Consider the following 21,934-nt stretch of genomic DNA (forward strand, 5'->3'; position numbering starts at 1 on the left):
CGTTCCTGTTTATCTCGTCACGAAGCTCTAGTGGAAGTACAAAAAAACTTTTTACTTGTTCCCGAATCGGAGATATGAAGGATTAAGCAAGTGCAGTCCGTTTAGAAGCAGATTTAAGAGAGAGCGCAAGCACGTACCCACACTCCGGCGGCCGCTTCGGCTGACGCATCCCGAGCTAGCACGCTTCATTCTATTGGTAAATTACTAGTACTGTCACTAAATTACTAGTCACTGTAACGTATGCTAGTATTTGTTTCTTGAACGAAATATAGGTATTGAATCTCAACCTCCATCACGCTCGTTGCTGTAAAATGTTAACTGCGTCCACTAGATTCTTTTTAATGAGTTTTTTGGGCCCACAAGATGCCGAATCAACTCTGCTTTACTTTGTTCCAAGTTCGTGAAAAAATGCCAGCATTTTGTTTCTTTAACAGTTCTTTTCATAAAATAAAAATTGAAATACTTGGTTAAAAACACGGCCAACAAAAATTCAAGTTTTCGGAGACTTTTTTGATCCTTACAATAAAATCGTGATAATTATTTAATAGCGTAGTAGCAGACCTCTTTGCGAAGAAAATAAGCTTAAAACTGTCAGTGTTATTGGAGAGAGCCTTTGAAGAAACTTCCTTTCACATAATATTGGCTTCAATAGTAAAATGCTAAGAAACCATTCGAGACTGACGGTACTGCACATTGAATTTCATTTGGACTTATTGCAACACAGACGCATGTTACGTGGCATTTTATGTTTGCAGCAGGAGTCGATATTTTCTTATGGAGCTCTTTATCTATTCCCGCAGATAAAAGTGGTTAAGTCTCTTCAAAGTGCAGGCCCTTTTATGTTTCCCGAGCGTCCGATCAATTGAAAACCATTTTTTAAAGGAGGTTTGTAATTATCACTTTGGAATTGACGAGATGCATCCAGTATGTTGATACAACAAGGATTCCCTTATGGCCAGTGGGATATTATCAAATAACAGCGGTTCAAATGGTTCAAATGGCTCTGAGCACTATGGGACTCAAATGCTGTGGTCATCAGTCCCCTAGAACTTGGAACTACTTAAACCTAACAAACCCAAGGACATCACACACATCCATGCCCGAGGCAGGATTCGAACCTGCGACCGTAGCTGTCGCACGGTTCCGGACTGCGCGCCTAGAACCGCGAAACCACCGCGGCCGGCTAAATAACAGTGGTATCGAATCTGTTAGGTACTGTAGATAATTGTATTTATTTGCACTCTCGTGAATAAAGTGGGTACGTACGATGTGAATCCTGAAAAGACCTCGCCATATATTTATAGACCGTGGTCCGCTCTCAGCCAGCGTTAATTTCCAAGTGACTAGTAATTGTTTAGATTGCTGAAAGTGATTTGGCGATGGTTCGGAAACGATTCTTCATGTGTAAACAAAATTTTTCCTATAAGCGCCTGCACTTGCCAGTTTTCCTACACACCATTCAGAGAACTAAACCGTTCTGAAAGTCACTGCCGCGAAACTGTGTATGGCGTGAACCGTTCATAGGATGAAAGACATTGAAATGTAATATCTCCAAGACACTCGTTTAGCTGATCCAAGTCGCACATTTCTTTCATAGTGGCAGGATTATGTCTTACAGCAACTAAAATATTAGTTGTATTGTCCTCATCAAATGATGTTCCATTTTGTTGGTTTGTTTTGCTCTTAACAATTCTAGTTTCTCGATACCTTCCAGCATACAACTTGAACACTTATCCAGCAATTTGGCGAGCTGCTCAATAAACGGAATCATGTCCACTTTTTAGTCTCCTTTCAACACTGTGAATGTGGGAAGTGCATTAAGAGCATGGCGTCTGCCCGCTGCAGCAATAACTTGAGCGCAGCTTGACACCTGATACACGAAGTATTCGAGGCGCTAATGACTTTGCGATCGCAAAACAACAACAGGATGCAGCTCTCCCTTAGGGTAAACGTTTACACACAATGTGTTCTGAACAGTTTTGTGATATTTTTGTCGCTGTTATTGCCTTGTTAACTACTGTTAGTGCTGCCATAGGACACTGCCCTTGTGTGATTATATGGACGATTATTGGAATACTGGGGATCTTTCCTGCCTCCGTATACGGTTCCTGGAGGCAACTCGTCAGCTGCTTTACTAGCCTCATGCAATGTGCTGACACTTCTCATGACGTTAAGCTGTCCTATCTTTATCTCCATTAGGGGTTAAATGTATATATTCAACAGTCTTAGCCTACTCGCCTGTAATAAAATGCTATACTTCAACGTGACATCACAAAGTGCTTGTACAAAGTATCTAAAGAGAATGATTTATTTCTTCTTCCAGAAATCTGCATCAATAACCTCCTGTTTTTCCACTTCTGTTGGCAGATTGTTCACTCCGAAACTGATTCTATCCATGAAATCGGGTACAGGAAGAAATGCTTATACCTTACTAGATGCATTAACGCTGTAGTAAGCGCCACCGACTCTTCCAATTTAGTAAGATGCATAACGTTCACTTACACTACAGCATCATCTTCAGTTACCAACCACTTAATCGAAGTGATCCCTCCCGTATGGTGTGGAGTTTGGGGTGTGTATATTTGGAACGGCTGCTGTGTGTGGTTTGTTGTGTGGCATGTGGTGGTGTGGTGGATGGTGAATGTGGCATGTGGTGTGCTGTGTGTGGTGAATTGGTTTGTTGAATGCAGTATGATGTGTGTGGAGTGTGGAGCTGTGGTGTGCAGTACTGCATGGATGCACACACATGCATTCGTTTATGAGGAGGTGTATGGGGAGGTGGTGTGCAGTGTGTGGTGTGTGCGATCTAGTTTTGATGTGTGTGGCATGGCACATGCGTGGTGTAGTGTGGTATGCTGTGAGATGTTCTGTGGCGTGCTGTGTCATTTGTGGTGTGATGTGTAGTGTGGTACAGTGTGTCACGTGATGCAGTGTGTGTGTGGTCTTCGGTGTGATGGGATGTGGTGCATGTACTGCAAACAGAGTAGCTGTTGCCGCAGGGCTAACCATAGCATATGTTTATGGTAAGCGCTGTGCTCCACGAGCAGTTTCGGCCTGCAGGTGAGGCTGGCGATCCTAAAGAGCCTGTGGGTGTACCTGTCGCTGCGCCAGCACCAGCTGGCCACGGCCACGCCGGGCCGCCGCATGTCCGTCTTCTCGGGCGTCTACGTGACGGCAGAGCTGCGCCAGCCGCTTCCCGCCGCCTGTAGCCCTCTGGGAGCGGCTGCTGCCGGCCCCGGCCCCAGGAGGCAAGGCAGGTCAGTTGTAACTCATTACCTCATCACTGTAACAGCAGTTTCTCCCTGCTCATATTCATTGCCTCTGTAATGGCACTGAAATCGATGCTGTCATGTTCTTGCTGGAGTTGTTGTAGCTACTGTTCATTGGTGGTGGCGTCATACAAGAAGAATTGGGTGAAGTGCCTGTTGCTAACTGCCGATGAGATGCATCATTAACCTCATCTGCCAGTCTGTTGTTACCTCGATAGTGGTGACATCAGACTTCTTCACATCTATCACAGGTTTTGGTAGCTAAATAGAAACTTGTTGTTTTAGAGCATGCTATGCTAATCCTAATCGTTCAACCCTCCTCTTAAGCGTTCCCTTCGTAATGTCACTGATATCAATGCTAGCATGTTTTTTGTTGGGGTTGTAGCTCTCGAAACCCTTGGAACCTGGTGTCATTCGAGAAGAGTTTGATGAAGTTGCTGTTGCCGATTCCCTATTAACTGCTTCATTAACCTCACCCTGATAGTGGTGACCTCGGGCTTCGATGGATGAATGGAAAAATTATTGTTGTATGGCATGCTACAGACCAATAGGCTTACAGATCTGCAGTATAAATTAGACATATGCACCAAGATAAAACACTTGACAGGAGAGGCAGCGTTATGCTACACAGACCGATCAACTCACAATTAATAAAATAAAGCACTCCGTCTTCAAACCACGAGTGGCCTACCGGGACCATCCGACCGTCGTGTCATCCTCAGTGTAGGATACGGTTTGGAGGGTCGTGGGGTCAGCATACCGCTCTCCCGGTCGTTATGATGGTATTCTTGACCGAAGTCGCTACTAGTCGGTCGAGTAGCTCCTCAATTGACTTCACGAGGCTGAGTGCACCCTGAAAAATGGCAACAGCACATGGCGGCCTGGATGGTCACCCACCCAAGTGCACACCACGCCCGACAGCGCTTAACTTCGGTGATCTCACTGGAACTGGTGTATCCACTGCGGCAAGGCCGTTGCCAATTAATATAATGACCTGCCAAAAAATGTCTTGCTGTAGGTAACGAGTAAAAACAAATTACCACTAAACACAGAAATGAAACTCGAACAGTGTTCTGGCGTAACGACAAGCGCTGGCACGAATAAGAAGAACAGAAGAGCAGACAAGGCTGTGACACGACGTCAGACAGTAGTTCACTGACTAGGGCCGCACCACAACAGGAGCGGCGTCTAGCCGAATATAATATAAGTGTCGCCGCTGCCACCCTCGGTCGGACAGCAGAAGATGGACACTAGAAGACCTACTTGAGAGCCGTATCCGTTACTTGCCCGGACATTCTATATCGCGAAAGAAATTGATTATCTGCATGTCACCAACAGATTGCTACACGATATTGTAAACTAAAGTTAAGTACTGTCAATCTACTTTATTGTAATAAAAACCATTAATGTGATTTTCTTGAATTGTTGTGCAGTTATCCGAGGAAGATGCATCCTATAAGACACGAGTGGGCAGGACACCACAGACAGCTTGTCCAGCCCCTTTTGAGAGACCGTGATAGCAGAAAAACACAAAGGATCATCAGAATTTGAAATCAAAAGGGATATATTCATTAGCTACGAGATCTGACTTTGAACAGATGTCAAGACAGGCTAGCGCGATTAACGTACTGTGTCGACATGGGAAAAGTCGACACGCCCGTGGACTGAGATGTAACAGACTGAATAGTTTGTTTTGTGGCGACCAAAAGTACCGCAAGATTAATATGCAAAAACTGCTGGTCTGAAGCAAATTTCTCAGTACTTGGCTGAGACCAAGTAGCGCAAATAAGCGCAGGATACAGGATACGGTGGCTACATGCGCTCTATTGTCATCACGAAGTGACTCAAACGTACAGCTGTTGCGAAATGGGGCACTGAGAGCTGCTTTCCGCACATTCGTTATTTCGGATGTCTCACCATAATAAAGCTATCGGCACACGGACCGTGCATTCGAAAGTGGAACTTTGAGTCCACCGCGATCCTGATGTCATTGCGTGGAAAACACACGTTGGGGAGTCTTTCGGGGCGCGCAGCACCGTACTTAGCATAAAAGATTTTCTGAACGTACGTTTCAACGTAGATCAGTGACATGGGAGAACGCCACCTGCGTCACAGGCACGCCTCCCGAGCTCCACAATCCGTCTCTCTTCAATACACAGTGGCGAGACGCCATATTGGATTTCATTTGATGCACGTATGTATATGTTCCGTTTCTAAGGATCAGTAAATTAAGTATCTCTCGATAACCAATCGTTAAAAGTATGATTTGTTGTAATAAAATGACGGATACCAGGATGTCGGAAATTAAAGAATTATTGTAACTAGTATATTACGAAATTATGCCGTTTCAAGGCAGCGGAAGGCTCAGGACACATAAAAAATCCTATGTTATTTATACTAATTGATACAATTAAATGCCAGTTAATACCATACGTGTGATTAAAGCTTTCAGGGGTCAGTAACTTATAACGGTCACGGTCGATGTCGCTCAATGAGCACAGTCGCAGAGTTGCACAACATCGAGTGATGTGTGGCCGGTTCACCTCTCACTGGACACGAAAGATTTTTTTACTAGCCATCTAGTTTTCTAATAAGTTCCGATATTTTACCATTACTTTACTAAAAGTATATTCTGTAATTTTCGATCCTCTTTCCGAGGACTAAGTTGGTCCTAATACCCAAAGAAATTACAGACATTGGCTGCGAGTCGGTATTGATTTACGTCAGTGGGGAAAGTTGAAAATGTTTCTGGAACAGGATTCGAACCTGGGTTTTCGACTTACGAGGCAGCTGCTCTGAGCTCCAAGCCATCCATCTATAGTAGTTATCGCGCCACGCGGACTACCATAGCATCCCTCCTGTCAGCCCCAGACTCTCCACTTATACACAGAATACTAATGTAGTGCCCCTGGCAATTCTTCAAATTACTCACGGCATTTCGCCGATTCCCGTAAGAGTTCGAGCCTAGTCTCAATTCGGACTAAAGGGATCATTGGTATTTAGGAGCAGCGCTTATTAGACGGAGGGGTCAGATAGTCGATCAGTTCCAGTCATACCAACAGGAAGGAGGTATACAGCCCGCGTCGTCTGTAGTTCAACTATGCCTAGACGGTCAATACCACGGTTCGATCGCGTCCGCAATGTTACTTTATGCCAGGAAGGGCTCTCAGGAAGGGATGTGTTCAGGTGTCTCGGTGTGAACCAAAGCAATGTTGTTCGGCCATGGGGCAGATACAGGACAGGAACTGTCGATGACATGCCTCACTCAGGCCGCGGAAGGGCTACTACTGCAGTGGATGACCGCTTGCTACTGATTATGGCACGGAGAAACATTGACAGCAACGCCATCATGTTGGATAATGCTTTTCGTGAAGCCCCAGGACATCGTGTTACGACTCAAACTCTGCGCAATAGCTGCATGATATGGAACTTTACTCCCGACGTCCACTGCGCTGTCAAATTTTACAACCACGACACCATGAAGCGCGGTGCAGATGGGCCCAACAACATGCCGAATGGACTGCTCAGGGTTGGCATCACGTTCTCTTCACCGATGAGCGTCACGTATGCCTTCAGACAATCGTTGGAGACGTGTTTGGAGGCAACTCGGTCAGGCTGAATGCCATAGTCACACTCTACAGCGAGTGCACCAAGGTGGAGGTTCCCTGCTATTTGGTGTTGGATTTATGTTTGGCCGACGTACGCCGCCGGTGGTCATAGAAGGCGCAGTAATGGCAGCACGATATTTGAATGCCGTCCCCCGTCCGATAGTGCAACCATATCGGCATCATATTGGCGATGCATTCGTCTTGATGGACGACAATTCGCACCCACAACGTGCCCATCTTTCCAGTTACTTCCTTTAGGATAACGACATCGCACGACTGGAGTGTCCAGCATATTCTCCAGGCATGAACCGTATCGAACATTCCTGGAATAGCTTGGAAAAGGCTGTTTATGGACGACGTGACCCACCAACCACTCTGAGGGATCTACGCCGAATCGCCGTTGAGGAGTAGGACAATCTGGACCCACAGTGTCTTGATGAACTTGTGGATAGTATGCTACGACGAATACAGGCATGCATCAATGCAAGAGAACGTGCTACTGGGTATTAGAGATATCGGTGTGTACAGTAATCTGGACCACCACCTCTGAAGATCTCACTTTATGGTGGTACAACACGCAATGTGTGCTTTTTATGAGCAATAAAAGGGCGGAAATGATGTTTATGTTTACCTCTATTCCACTCTTGGAACCTAGGTGCTACAAAAGATTTTTTGATGTGTGTAAATTTATAATTAAGTCGAAAACAGCCAACAATCTCTTCAGTGTGGAAGCACATTACGTTCGAACTCTCACGGGAATTGGCGAAATGCAACTGCTTCGAGTAATGAGAATAATCGTTACACAGAACTTGGGTCTGATTGAGGGGGTGCTGGGATAGTCCGTCCACAAGCGGTGACCACTATGTGCGGATGGTTAATTGGTCAGAGCATCTGCCCAGTGAGCTGGACACCTTGGACGGAATCCCATTCCGGCACTAGTTTCGAACTTTCTCCATTGATTAAATCAATGTCCACTCGCAGTCAGTGTCTATAATTGCCTTGTGTTAATTCATAGTAACTGCTGGATCAAAGTGGCGTCTGAGATTTCGGACATGTCCGAAAGAAACGGCACCACCTGTATGTTGCAGTATCAGCTACTTTGAAATACTCGCGCCGCCAGTTACGCCCCCGCGTTTCCTGCAGCCGCCACCGCCCGACTAGGCGCTGCCACCCACGAACGATTACGCCGCTGGCAATGAGATGCAAGCATCCCTTCTCCAGAGCTCCAGGAGCGGGTGTACTTAACTTCGAACACTCAAGCACAGTGCACTAAGGCCTTTTCTGTGTCGTTGTCAGTTGAAAAACATTTACAGATTTTCGAAGTGCCCAGGGCTCGATGTCTTCTGAATAGACAATTTACTGAAGAGTGACACAGTTAAAAATACTTTGTTCAAAAATGGTTCAAATGGCTCTGAGCACTATGGGACTTAACATCTGAGGTCATCAGCCCCTAGACCTTAGAACTACTGAAACCTAACTAACCTAAGTACATCACACACATCCATGCCAGAGGCAGGATTCGAACCTGCGATCTTAGCGGTCGCACGGTTCCAGACTAAAGTGCCTATAATCGCTCGGCCACAACGGCCGGCTTAAATCTTTTATATCTGTATATATTTCCACATACAAAGTTAATTTTAATAACGTAGCTGTTGTTACACCAACAAAGCTATGTATTTTTTATGATTTGATATTACAGGTATAATAAATTAATATCTGAATTCTCAGTTAATGAACGGCATCTCTTCCTCCCTCCTGTATCCACTAAAGAACCACACGGGTGCAAAGGAGAACATAACATATGTAAGTTTGTTCGCTTGTCTTACTCTACATGGCAGCTTGCAGTACTTGCAGTAAGATATTTTGCACTTTCTTCTGTTCAGTTTCGTTTTTCACATATTGTAAACGTTCTGCTGCTGAATAAGAACGCAGTGAAGCAGGAATGACATCAGGATTTAACTAAAATGTGAGAACGATGAAATAATTTTTATCCTACTTCGAGAACTATTATGAATTTCTATGGCACTTTTTGTAATGAATCTTCCATAACCGAGCGACCTTATTGAGTGGCCATGGTACTTTGCTAATAGCCATGTAAAATGTCCATTGATATATACGTTTTTATTAATGTGTACTACAAATACCACACGACTAGCATAAAGATAAGGGAGAAAATGCGCATTTTGACAGAGCTAATGTACCAATTTTACGCCCGTCCATTTCGTAAGAAGAGTGATGTGCGAGCGAGATACACACCGGGCAACGACCGCTGGAGGGCTCTGCAACTGCGACCTTGAGGCACTCGTGCCATTTGCACAAGTTTCACCGTTTCTGAGCGTTCACCAGCACGTTGAATTCGGCACGCTCAACGTGGACGTTCGGAAGTCCGTGTGCCTACGGCTTAAGCGTCCGTGGGCAGAAGAAAGTTTCCGCAGCAAAGTTAACAAGGGGTGGTGGTCATAATCTGTACCGGCTAATGTTGGACCGACCCCCCCCCCCCCCCCCCCCAAATTCAGAAGTTGGTGAGACTGAACTGGAACCAGTTCTACATATGCAAGCGAACCTTGTATCCTTGCGCATCGACGTAACTATGACTAGGTATTTAGATTAACGACTCGGTACCTCTGCAGAATTTCACCGTCTTGTCCACAATTAAGAATAATCAATCTGTTTCCGTGAAAATTTCTCGGCCACCACCTGTCGATAGTTGCTCCTCAGGCTGCCCGTCGATGGTTTCCGATTTCCAGAGAAAATTAGTTTAATACTATTTATTCATTCATAACTTTACTTAAATTCGACGCCGGCCGCTGTGGCCGAGTGGTTCTAGGTGCTTCAGTCCGGAACCACGTTGCTGGTACGGTCGCAGGTTCGAATCCTGCCTCGGGCATGGCTGTGTGTAATGTCCTTAGGTTAGTTACGTTTAAGTATTTCTAAGTCTAGGGGACTGATAACTTCAGATGTTAAGTCCCACAGTGCTCAGAGCCATTTTGCTATGATTCCAAGTGGAAATACAGCCGAGTATGAGGGCTGTTCAGTAAGTAATAAAACACAAATTTTTAAAAGCATATTGGTTTTATTCGGGATTCCAATACAGCATATTATACCCCACACTTTTTGATACAAATCCTTATTTCTTAACATAAAGTACTTTCGATGTCATGGTATTTCGCCACCTGACCGGGAGGGACTGTATCACCGCATGGCACCATTCCACTGGCCGACGTCGGAGCCAACGTACTGCTGCATCAGTAATCTACCAGTAACCTCCCCACCACCCACACATCCAGCCGTTTGAAACATATTAAATTCGAGTTAATAACTCGATCCACTCTTGATCGGGGTCATCGGATTCGTACTGTACAGAATCTGCGATCAAAGATGTAAATTTAATTTAGTCAACAACTCCCTCTTCGTCAGGAGACCGGACAGGGCTGCTGTTGTGCCTTCTCCACGCCTCATCTACATGAGATAAAATTCTACTTTCATGGTTATCAATGCAGAGACAGTTTTGATGGTGCCCGCGTTAGTTTATTCTGTGCAAGCCTCTTCATCCCCGAATAACTACTGGAACCTACATCATTTTTGGAACTGCTTGTTGTATTCGTCTTTTGGGCTTCGTGTGAAATTTTTACCTCTCATGCTCTTCCACATCCTTATACTGACGGCTCTTACGTGCCCCATGATGTGTCCCACCAACTGATACGATCTTTTTGTCAAGTTGGAGACAAATTTCTTTTTTCTCCGATTCGATTCATTACTTCTTGTTGGTTACTCGATCTGTCCACATAACTTACAGCATTATTCTGTAGCGACACATTTCAAAATCTCACGCTCTCGCCTTCTCTGAACTGCTTATCGTCCATATTTGACTTCCGTATAGTGCTACTTTCCTGACAGAGGCTATCCAGCAAACAAATTTAAGTTTTCATCTCTATTGTTTTACAAGTATCGTCGCTCTGTTTTTTAATTGTCGCCGAAATTATGTCCAATGACGCGCATGCGCAATAAGCTAAGTCAGGGGCGTTACCAGGGGCGTTCCCGGGCAGAAACTTCGGAGAACATCCCCCCCCCCCCCCACCGTCTTCCTCCTAGCGAAACAAAGAAGACTCTCATAAGTCTCATTAGCTCTACTCGCATCCTTCTCTGCCTCGCTGACAGACATCTGAAGCAAAATACAACTTGTACTCACCAGCAGCGATTGCATCCAGACACATCAGCAGTGAACCGTCAAAACTATTTGGCCGTTCGCCGCTAGTTTCCTTGCAACAGAAAATGCCAGAGGGCTCTGGGCTTCAAAAGACTATTCACGTTTTTATCTCGTGTTCCTCAGCTAGAATCACTAGAACGTGAACACAGAAACTATTCCCTACGTGATATGGAGTAACGTGATATTTTAACCATCTTTTATGTCTTTTTCTGTGCTCTTCCTTCCAACACTCTTTCTGTAAAAGCTATCCGCTTTGCAGAGGTCCTTGTAAGAACATATTTAATCACATTCAGGGCTCGCGCAATAGGGTTTTTAAATATCACATCTTGTAATGGTGCTCGTCCTCTGTCGTCTTTCCTTGGTAAACTGCCTTAATTTTTTTTTAACAGTTATAACCTCTAACCTCTTTCGTATGTTTAATTAGATCGCATTTATTACTGTAAGAGTCTTTATGTCATGTGGCGTAACTTAATCTTCTTCCGTCTTTCTTTCTTTCTTTCTTTCTTTCTTTCTGTTAACACTGTTTGTTTAAATACTCTTTACTGTGGTAAACTCATGGTGTACGAACAAAGTTAATCACTTCTGTCGATGAAACAGTGGCGTCTTTGAAATTTAGCTACTTTCAATTAAACTGTTCTCACTTTTAAGAAAATACTACGCTGTCATTTTTGTCGTATTATAAGTCCAGAGTTGCTGCAACTCTCTTTGGTACAGACTTTACTACACGAGGCGAGGCGAGCTTTGTCTACCTGCGAAGTTTCGCAGTTGAGGCTCACGATAGGGCACCGCAGTCTGCCGCAGTAGTGAAGTGAACTACCTTGTGCGATGGCACAGCCCACCGCTGCCTCTGTAGACTAAGTTACTGAAGGCGGGTACCGGTCACCAACATAGCTGGCCATATCCACTACAAATACTCGGCGCTCAGACCAAAGCGGTATCGCATCTTTGACAGCTACCAACACTGACTGTGAAAGAAACGTCACCAGCCTACAGTACAGTGTGCACCACTCAGCTTCAGCTAGGTGCACCCGCAGAAACCGCCAGCTGCCGGTGCACGAGCCACTGCTTGGCTAGATGACTCCGAGGCTAAATCCGCAGCCAGAAGGAGGCGGGTACGTATGGGGTAACTTGATCTACACCTAAATGTACAGACACACTCCGAAAGGTGCATGGCGGAGGGTGCCTTGTACCACTATTGGCCAATGCTATTCCTGTTCAGCTCACAAACATAGCGAGGCGAAAACGATTCCCTGAATGCCTCAATACGAATCCTAATTTCTCCTACCTCATGTTTGTGGTCCTTGTGCGAAATGTACGTCGTTGGTAGTAGAATCGTTCGTCAGTCAGCTTCGAATGCCAGTTCTCTAAATTTTCTCAATAGTGTACCTCGAAAAGAACGTCGCATTCGCTCCAGGAATTCCCATTTCAGTTCCCGAAGCATCTTAGGTGTTCTTCGAACCTGCCGTTTACAGGTCTAGCAGCCGGCCTATGAATAGCCTCGATGTCTTCCTTTAATATAGGGGAGTCAAACCCGTGACCTTAGGGCTCCATATGGTCCAAAGCAAGAATCAGAGTGTCCCAAGACGTGATTACAAAAAAGATAAATCCATAAATTACGTTTGTTAGAGTTGTGATAAATTGAATATTTTCTGTATTAAAGTCCTGCCTCACAATGACATTCTCTCCTTATTCCAAACAATGGTGTTCTGTCATTGTTTCACCGCGTGTTCACTTTTTTTGCTATTATTGTTGGTGTTTGGCGTATTATGTGCAGCCCTAAAATACTCGTATTCTTTGTGCTCGTCTTCCTCGAATGTGGTTCAGGTAATCCGACCTGCTGAGGATTGCAAACACTTTGCAAGTTCGCAAGAACAGTTCTAGCTGTCTCTTTTCATAGATGAGCTACTCTGTCCTTGAACGCTCCTTAGAAACTACTGTCGCTAAGTGATGGTTCCATTTCATATCACTTTGGAATATTACGCCTAGATATTTAACCTATGTTGAGGAACACGTTACTGATTCTGTATTCCAACATTACGGGATTGTTTTCCTTACTTTTTCCTTACTCATTTTGATTAACATATATTTTTCTACATTTAGAGCCAACTTCCATTCATTATACCAACATTTTAACAGACTGCATTTTATACCGTGATGCACGGATAGAAGCACAAGTTGCTGGGTATCTGCCTTCTGTTTTAGCTAAGGATGAGACGTGTGTGTCTAGGGTTTTTAAGTTTTGTGATGTGTCTGCACTCTGGCCTAAAATTTTAGGCTGGAGGTTTTAGTGTATTGCAGAGTGGCTGACTCCTCCCATTTTTTCCTTGCGGTCAGCAAGCCACTTCCATCTGCTACATTGTTTTAGCTTCCTCTATCATTTTCTTCCTGTGTTGTCCATGTTTTACTGTTGACACCCTGCTTCATCCCACGCTTCGGTGTGGGTGAGCACATAGTTTTCAATGATTGTTCACCGTGTTTTCTGTTCCGTTTCATATTCCTGTTCTGGGATTTTTCTTGACACCCGTCTCACTAAGTTACTGAACGGGCGCTGAAGACCTTGCTGTTGTGCGCCCAAAACCCCTTTACTACTACTATACATTTTATCTGAGTCATTTTGTATCCTCCTACAGTCACTTAACTACGACAGTTTCCCTTACACCACAGCGTCGTCAGCAAACAGCCGCAGATTGTTGCCCGTCATTTCCGCCTGTGGCACAACTCAAAATAACATTGTCTCTAACTAACGCACGCTGCCGAGCTTTTCACTTAGCTGGGAATCTAATCTAATGCTCGCACCTTCACTAATAGTCTGCAGTGAGGCACCGTATCAAATGCTTTCCGGAAATCTATGAATATGGAATCTGCCTGTTGTCCTTCGTGCATGGATATCACATGTGAAAAGGGCAAGCTGAGTTTCGCATGACCGATACTTTGTAAAATTGGAAATTTATGGTAAGGTGTTATAGGGCCAAACTGCTGAGGTCGTCGGACCCTAAGCCTACACACTACTTAATCTAACATACACTAACTTACGCTATGGACAACACACTCACCCTGCCGGAGGCTGGACTCGAACCTCCGCCAGGGGGGAGCCGCACGGCCGTGACAAGGCACCCAAGACCGCGCAGCTACCACACGCGGCGATACTTTCTAAATTCGTGTTCACTTGTGGAGAGAAGCTACTCCGTGTCAAAGAAATATCCAAGAATAGTGCAGGAAACCAATGTTACGGATTTTTTTCTTGCAATTGCTTGGGGTTTTAGCTGAGTGATAGATCTGCAATAAATGCAAGCTAAATACCGGGCGTTGCCGTGGAGTACTCTCTGTAAAACCGAACACATATTCCATACAGGCCTGGCGACTTACTTGTTTTCAACATTTTCAGTTCCTTCTCTGCGCAACAGATGCCAGCTCCTACGTCCTCCATACGGGAGACTGCACGACATGCAAACGGCGTTTCACTTGTGCGGTCCTCCTGCGTGGAGGATTTTCTAATTGTGTAATTTAATACTTCAGCTTTTCTGTTGTTGTCTTCAACTGACACAGCATACTGTTCGACGAATGACCGGATGAAGAAGCCTCTGACCCGCTCAGCTACTGTCCCGTGTATGGGTTTCTCCGATGGGTCTAGGGTTGGGTTGGGTTGCTTGGGGAAGGAGACAGCAAGGTCATCAGTCTCATCGCATTAGGGAAGGACGGGGAAGGAAGTCGGCCTTTGAAAGGAACCATCCCGGCATTTTCCTGGAGCGATTTAGGGAAATCACGGAAAACCTAAATGAGGATGGCCGGACGCGAGATTGAACCGTCGTCCTCCCGAATGCGAGTCCAGTGTGTAACCACCACGCCACCTCGTTCGATGAAAGGTCTAGAGTTGATGGCCTATGCGTCAGCGCACCACACACCTGAGCCGCTGCCAGAGCAGCCAGCTGTGCAGCTCACACGTGCCAGCAGCCACAGGAACGCCGGACGTCAGTCTCGCGTCCGCAAGCACACACGCTGGCGCAGCAACGTCACCGAGGCGTGCGTCCACGCACCGCCTCAGTCAAAAGCGCCGCCGTGTTCTGTCTTGAGGCAGTCACTGCTGCCAGGTCAACGCACGCGATCCAGAGTCTCCGTCATCTAACACAGTCTGGACATCTTACTGAATAAAGAATGTATTTGCCATTTGAGCTCTTCTGATTCCACAAGCGCCGTGCTGCTGGTGATACTCAACACGTCGAACCGCAGACGACTGTTCTGGCTAATAATCGGTGTCCGCACCCCGACCTGATTACACAATATTCTTCCTAAATGAAATTTTCACTCTGCAATGGAGTGTGCTCTGATATGAAACTTCCTGGCATATTAAAACTGTGTGCCGGACCGAGACACGAACTCGGGAGCCATTCTGCAAACAACCCCTAGGCTCTAGATAAGCCATGTCCCCGTAATATCCTTTCTTCCAGGAGTGATAGTTCTGCAAGTTTCGCAGTAGAGCTTCTGTGAAGTTTGGAAGGTTCGTGACGGGGTACCGGCGGAAGTAAAGCTATGAGGACGGGTTCGTGAGTCTTCCTTGGGTCGCTCAGATGGTAGAGCACTTGCCCGTGAAAGGCAGACGTCCAAACGTCGTGTCTTGGTCCGTCACGCAGTTTTAATCTGCCAGGAAGTTTCAATATTCTTCCTTTTATTTTACCACTTTTCAACAGCTCTCAGCAAAAGATTATTACACACAGTGTTCTTCTTAAGAAATGCACCTTTAGATTCTCTTACTACCAGACTTGAAATCACACGAATACAGCCAAGGAACGTGACAGAGCTCGGTGTCGCAGCATAAAGACATATGCATGGCGGCTCATATCCTTTTCTGTTCGTCCAAGTTTAGGTTCTCCCAGATTCCCTTACATCATTTAAGGCTTCTGTCTAAACTGTTCCTATTAAACAGGAAGGGGCCGATTTCCCTTTCCATCCTTTCGGGACCTGGGATTCAGCTCCGTCCCAAATGACCCCGTCGTCGACGGTACGTTAAACCTTAACTCGGCGTTATGTTTAGCCAGTCATTTTATCGCTTGGCCTTTTTCAATAAAAAACTGAGAGCTTTCAATCCTTATTAATAATCAATTACAGTCAGATTTGGTGATATCAACCTTGAACTTGCATAAATTAAAAAAATAGTAACAGCCTTCTAATTTTTCAAATACGATAGCAACTGAAGTGCTCACAATTCTTAATTAATGACTTTTACTTCTAAGAGATTTTAACATCAAAATAAACGTTCTCCATAAACAAAATTAATTTCCATTTATTCTTCTGAGACGGAAAATAAAAAGAGATTCAGTAATTTCTATTATTTCAATAGACTTATAACGAAATAACAGTAATCTGTAGTTAAGAATTACCATTTCTCATTTGAACCCACTGCATCAGGAATGGTATTATTCTTGGAAATCATGTTGTGGGGCTCTTGACAAGAAAATTTAACATCAGTTTTGTGATTGCGTCGGTTTGCAACTCATTACATTCTTTTGTCCACTTTGAGTTGATGGAAGAGAACACTCTTTCGATTTTGGCATTATAGTCTGAAACTGAAAAGTAATTTTCTGCTAATTTCAGTAATTTCGAAAATTCTTCATTATGCTGTGATCTGAAATAAGCTTCCTGCTTTCATGTTCCAATATGTAATTAAAGGCATAGTCGAGTTTTTTTGTTACTTTCGTGAAAATTTGCCACTGATCAAAAAATTTTCTACCACCCTTGCGGCGGAGCGCGGCGATACGGTTTCGCATCAAATGATTGGCTCTTTCTACTTTGCCTCTCTCACTCTGCGCATAGAATCAATTCCGGCGCACGAAGGAAAACGTTGACATACATATACGAAGAGAACTGGTGGGTGCCGGCCGGAGTGGCGGTGTGGTTTTAGGCGCTACAGTCTGGAACCTAGCGACCACTTCAGTCGCAGGTTCGAATCCTGCCTCGGGCATGGATGTGTCTGATGTCCTTAGTTTAGTTAGGTTTCATGAGTTCTAAGTTCTAGGCGACTGATGACCTCAGCAGTTAAGTCACATAATGCTCAGAGCCATTTGAACTATTTGAAATGGTAGGTGTATTTAAATATGCTTCTGGTAGTTCTCCTTTTTCCTCCTCTTGGTTATTTCTCGTCTTTACGTCATTAACTTGGTATAGGCTTTACTCGTCCGTTCTGTACTTCGCTGCTAAAAAAGTCTAAAAAATGTTGGACAGGGAGGGCTTGTATACACTTTGTCGGAGACGATATTAAAACGCTGGACGTGTCCAGCTAAATCCGCACACCTGACAACCCTAATCGGATGCATGACGCAAAGTGGTCGAATTTGGTCTCCACAAGTAGCGAAATTGTTTACTCAAGTGTTCAGTTCTAGACAGTTTGGTCTGTAATATACGTGCAAGTCAGGTCAAACGAAGAAGACTCTATGTCAGTTTGGTAAACTGATGGTGCTGATTGTATCTTGTGATTGTTAATTTCTACTGACCGGCGTTCAGAATTAATTGCAAGGATGAATAAAAGTTTGGTACGCGAAACAAAGTACTGTCTACTGGGTATGGTAGAATATCCGATTTGTATGACCTAAGTTATCTCGTGTATGTTTTAACAAGTAGCAACTGGTCACAGGGTCACGAAACGCCGCGCGGCAGGAGACACAAAACGGTACAACGTTGCATCATCAACGGAACAGTATGACAGGCATGTGAAATAATATAGAGTTTCTTATTTTTACACATTTTCTCGGCAGAAAATAAATAGATTTGTGCCACCGGCGGACCGTGTATTGAGGAACGATGGCAGAAGCGTTTAATCGTGCTAGGTACTAGGGATTTTACGTATGTCATTCCGTAAACAGGGAGAGAATATCGTGGATGCCTGTTGCCATCTCACGGAGGTCTATGACCGGATCGGCATGAATACTGAACGAATGATCTATGGTGGATACTCACAGAGCGATGGATCCTACTCCGCTCTTTTATTTTTGTCATCAAGTCGAAGACTGGTTCGGACACCACAGTGTTTCCTGAGGTATGATCTTACTGCAGTTGGTGTACTGCTACCTTCCTCCAAAATTCGGTGTGGCAACCCGGTTGTAGCAGGATTTACGGTTGAATGTAGACTCCATCACACGGCGCAATTCGGAATTTTCCATTAATAAATATTACCAGAAGCTTAGTTGTAGGTGTGACCGAATGTTGAACCCTAGGCATTGGGATCTAAGAATCAATTACTTTTAAAAGGATTACTTCGTGTCTTTCCGTTCTGTGGCTGAGGAAATCCAAGACAAATTAAGATGCAGAAGTTTGGTTGCGAATTTGGATGAGCAGTAGTCCACTGTCTCAAATTTTACCTCACCCTGTTCGGAAAACTAAGGCATAATGTTAATGTATGTAATTGTTGTCTACCGGTATGTACACTAAATGGGAGAAGAGAGAGCTTAGATTTTTATTTATATTTATATATTTACTTATACGTTTATTAAGTCATCAGTCTTCTGACTGGTCTGATGTAGTCCGCTTCTAATTCGTGAACTGCGCCAAACCCACCATTTCGGAGTAACGTTTCCACTCTACACTCTCTATTAATCGTTCGATATATTCCAGTCTCTGTCTTTCCTTGGAGCTTCATCGTCTGCAGCTCCCTACATTATCTTGGATGTTATCACCTGATACATCAACATATACCCTATCCTCGTCTTCCTTCTTGTCTCTGTTCCCCACATATTCCTCTCCAAAGCAATTCTACGAAGAGGCTTCTCATTCATTACCTTATCAGTCCACATAACTTTCTGCTTTCATATGCAATACCGCATATTCATTCTTTACATTTTAACAAAACGTTTTTACCTCCTTGCCCCTACATGACTTAAACTTACGTACAATCTAGTGAGAGGACGAAGGGATCAAGCATATGTGTCAAAAAATGTTAATATCTCTATATTGGGTTAAAAAAGGTTCCCAGTAACGAGGGTAACCTAAATAAATGATTTTCAGGAATGAAATACGTCTCTACCAGTTATTTAAATGTATATCTATCGGTTATAGTAGTAAAATATAGGAATCAATATACTGCATAAAATTCACTGAAATGGACAAATGGAAATTGATGAATGCGTAACTTTCTTACTAGAGAAGAGCTGAGTTCTAAACACCTTAAGGATGAGCTATTCACGTCATACACAGTAAGAGTAACAGAATCCCCCTTTTGCTTGGTTGTCGCCTCTTGGATATCGATGAACATCTCTTCATGTGCATTACCTCCGTGTAACATGTGATGTGACTCAACCTGAACCTGTGTCCGAATGAATGTTACCTTCCCCTAGCAAAATACCATTCGTTGACGTGGTTCAAGAGAATGATCACTGATTACGCCTTCGCAAAAAAAGAAAGAAATGAAGATTGAATACTGGTGGTACCTGCAAAACGCTGACAACGCATTTGAATGAGCCCAGAGTACTGTGCACTGTTTGTAAATTATTAGTGTAGTGTTATCAAAAATGGCTCTGAGCACTATGGGACTCAACTGCTGTTGTCATTACTGCCCTAGAACTTAGAACTACTTAAACCTAACTAACCTAAGGACATCACACACATCCATGCCCGAGGCAGGATTCGAACCTGCGACCGTAGCAGTCGCACGGTTCCGGACTGCGCGCCTAGAACCGCGAGACCACCGCGGCCGGCTGTACTGTTATCGTTAGCCCCCCCCCCCCTCCCCATCCACCCACCCAACCACCCACCCACCCACACACACACACTTAAGCTGGGGAGTACAAGACTCAGTTCGACGTTCCGCGCTGCATCGCATTGGAGACAGAATGATCTGAATTTCACGCAGTGAGGGAGAAAGATATAGGCTGATTCATGGAAAGTTTTACTCATTAAGGCATTAACAAAGTGGCATGAGTCTGTGATAAATATTTTAGACGGCGTTATTGGAGGTAGTAAAAGCCAATGGCAGCGAACAAGGAAACTCATTTGTACCTGTGGTTGAAGAAGGCTTCTTTTAGGTGTAGCAGCATAGGTACTATACAAAGTTATCTTAGGTAAACTTTTGAATAACATTTTTTGTAAGATTATGTTTCACACGCTTTTTATTTGTTCACATTTACTAATTATAATGACGTAATAAAAATAAATGAATGAAAATAGAAAATAGTGAAGAAATTTAACACCTTGTATCCCATCGCCACGCGAGAAATTAGGAGCTGCGCATGAAGAGGCATAGTTCATTTTTTTACGGTAGGGTAAAAGTGTCGGTGCCTAGTAAGGATAGGTGTTTTTGTTTTTCGAGAGATTAAACTTGGTTAGATAAGTAAATAGGCGCAAAAAAGTGGATGTGGCAATTATAACTAAAGTCGGTGCATTGAAAAAAACGGAGATAGCCGAAGAGATCGAGGTGACCATTCGCAAGAAACGGAAAAATTTAAGTTCGAGTACTAGTTTGGCAGAAATTTTTAGCATGCACCATTGATTTAATTCAGTGTGGATTAGCAGCTAATCTCGCTATTCCCTTCGGAATATTTAACTTACCCACCCTGAGTATTTCTAATCTACTATCCAAATGGCAATATGTACTCACCGAAGATAATTGGCTATTTGTAAGAGAGAGGCTAAAGCCCTAAAATATCGCCGACCTGTGTGGCCGAGAGGTTATAGGCCCTTCAGTCTGGAACCGCGCGACCGCTACGGTCGCAGGTTCGAATTCTGCCTCAGGCATGGATGTGTGCGATATCCTTAGGTTATTTAGTTTTAAGTAGTTCTAAGTTCTAGGGGACTGATGACCTCAGATGTTAAGTCCCATTGTGCTCAGATCCATTTGATTTGAACCTAATATTTCCAGACGACAGAAATGCAGGAATAAATGAACTGTGTAGTTAATCTATGAAACAGTGAAGTAAAGAAACAGTGAAGTACAGCAACACCTTTCGCAGATTAGTGGACGTTTGCCTAACACGAGTGACACGTCATCTTGCAGGAGGAGGAAGACGGGCGAGCAGGACGCGGGCGATGTGGAGGAGTGCGAGGAGGAGCAGAGCTCGGTGGGCGGCATGAGGGTGAGCGCCAGCCCTGCCGGCGGCGACGACTCCGACGTCGACGCCGTGGAGGCGGCGGGCAGCGAGCTGGAGGCGCGCGACCAGCGCCTCTCGCACGGCTCCGTGGTGCCCCGCCTGCCCCCGGCCTGTGAGTGCCGCATGGCGGAGGGGGGCTGTAGAACGAATCCTCTCCTTCTTGTCCGTGCTACTGTATGGTCTGTCCCAACAAGTAAACAGGCTGTGAAGTATGCAGTGGTTATTAGAGTCTATCTGTATGTCAGAATTTGTATACTGACCTTGTGGCTGAGTAATCCCGTCCTCTAATCGTAATATACCGTAGATGCCTCGAACTAATATTTGTGCTCAGTAGTTGGAAGGAAGCACAGGTCATACCGGTGAGCACGAAGTGTAGCGGAAGGAATCGACAGAATTATCGATCAATGTCATCGACATCGAATAGCTGTAGATTTTAAAACGAATTCTGAATCCGAAAGAAGTGAGGTGACCACAGTGATGTCCTCCGTGTTAACGAGCATAGATCCCGAAAACTTCGATCCTGGAAAATGTAACTCACGCTTGTCTCACATGACACGTTTGTAAGCCATGGGTCAGAGCAGTCAGGTAGTTTCAACATTTCTCGACTTCTGAAAAGCATTTGCGTCAGTAGCATACCTACGACTATTATCAAAAGTACGGCCACATGGAGTATCAAGGATAATTAGTGAGTGGGGAGAGAATTTTTTGGCAGAAGGGACGCAGCGTGTCATCTCAGATGGAGAATGATCATCAGGTACAGCAGTTCATTGAAATGTGCCA

The 21,934-nt window shown here is 44.5% G+C and overlaps 1 protein-coding gene and 1 pseudogene across 1 annotated transcript in view; one reads left to right on the plus strand and one right to left on the minus strand.

Annotated features, from left to right (window-relative positions):
* Positions 1-21,381, plus strand: part of LOC126334560 (PDF receptor-like) — a 263,538-nt gene extending 242,157 nt beyond the window's left edge. The window contains exons 13-15 of the mRNA XM_049996938.1: positions 3,061-3,257; positions 21,061-21,266; positions 21,356-21,381. Of these exons, the coding sequence (XP_049852895.1) occupies positions 3,061-3,257; positions 21,061-21,266; positions 21,356-21,381 (429 nt within the window). The remainder of the gene's footprint in view (positions 1-3,060; positions 3,258-21,060; positions 21,267-21,355) is intronic.
* On the minus strand, positions 4,131-4,248 carry LOC126337366 (5S ribosomal RNA; annotated as a pseudogene).
* Positions 21,382-21,934: the final 553 nt, after the last annotated feature.

The sequence above is a fragment of the Schistocerca gregaria genome, chromosome 2, assembly GCF_023897955.1.
Source record: "Schistocerca gregaria isolate iqSchGreg1 chromosome 2, iqSchGreg1.2, whole genome shotgun sequence".
NCBI classification, from domain to species: Eukaryota; Metazoa; Arthropoda; class Insecta; order Orthoptera; family Acrididae; genus Schistocerca; species Schistocerca gregaria.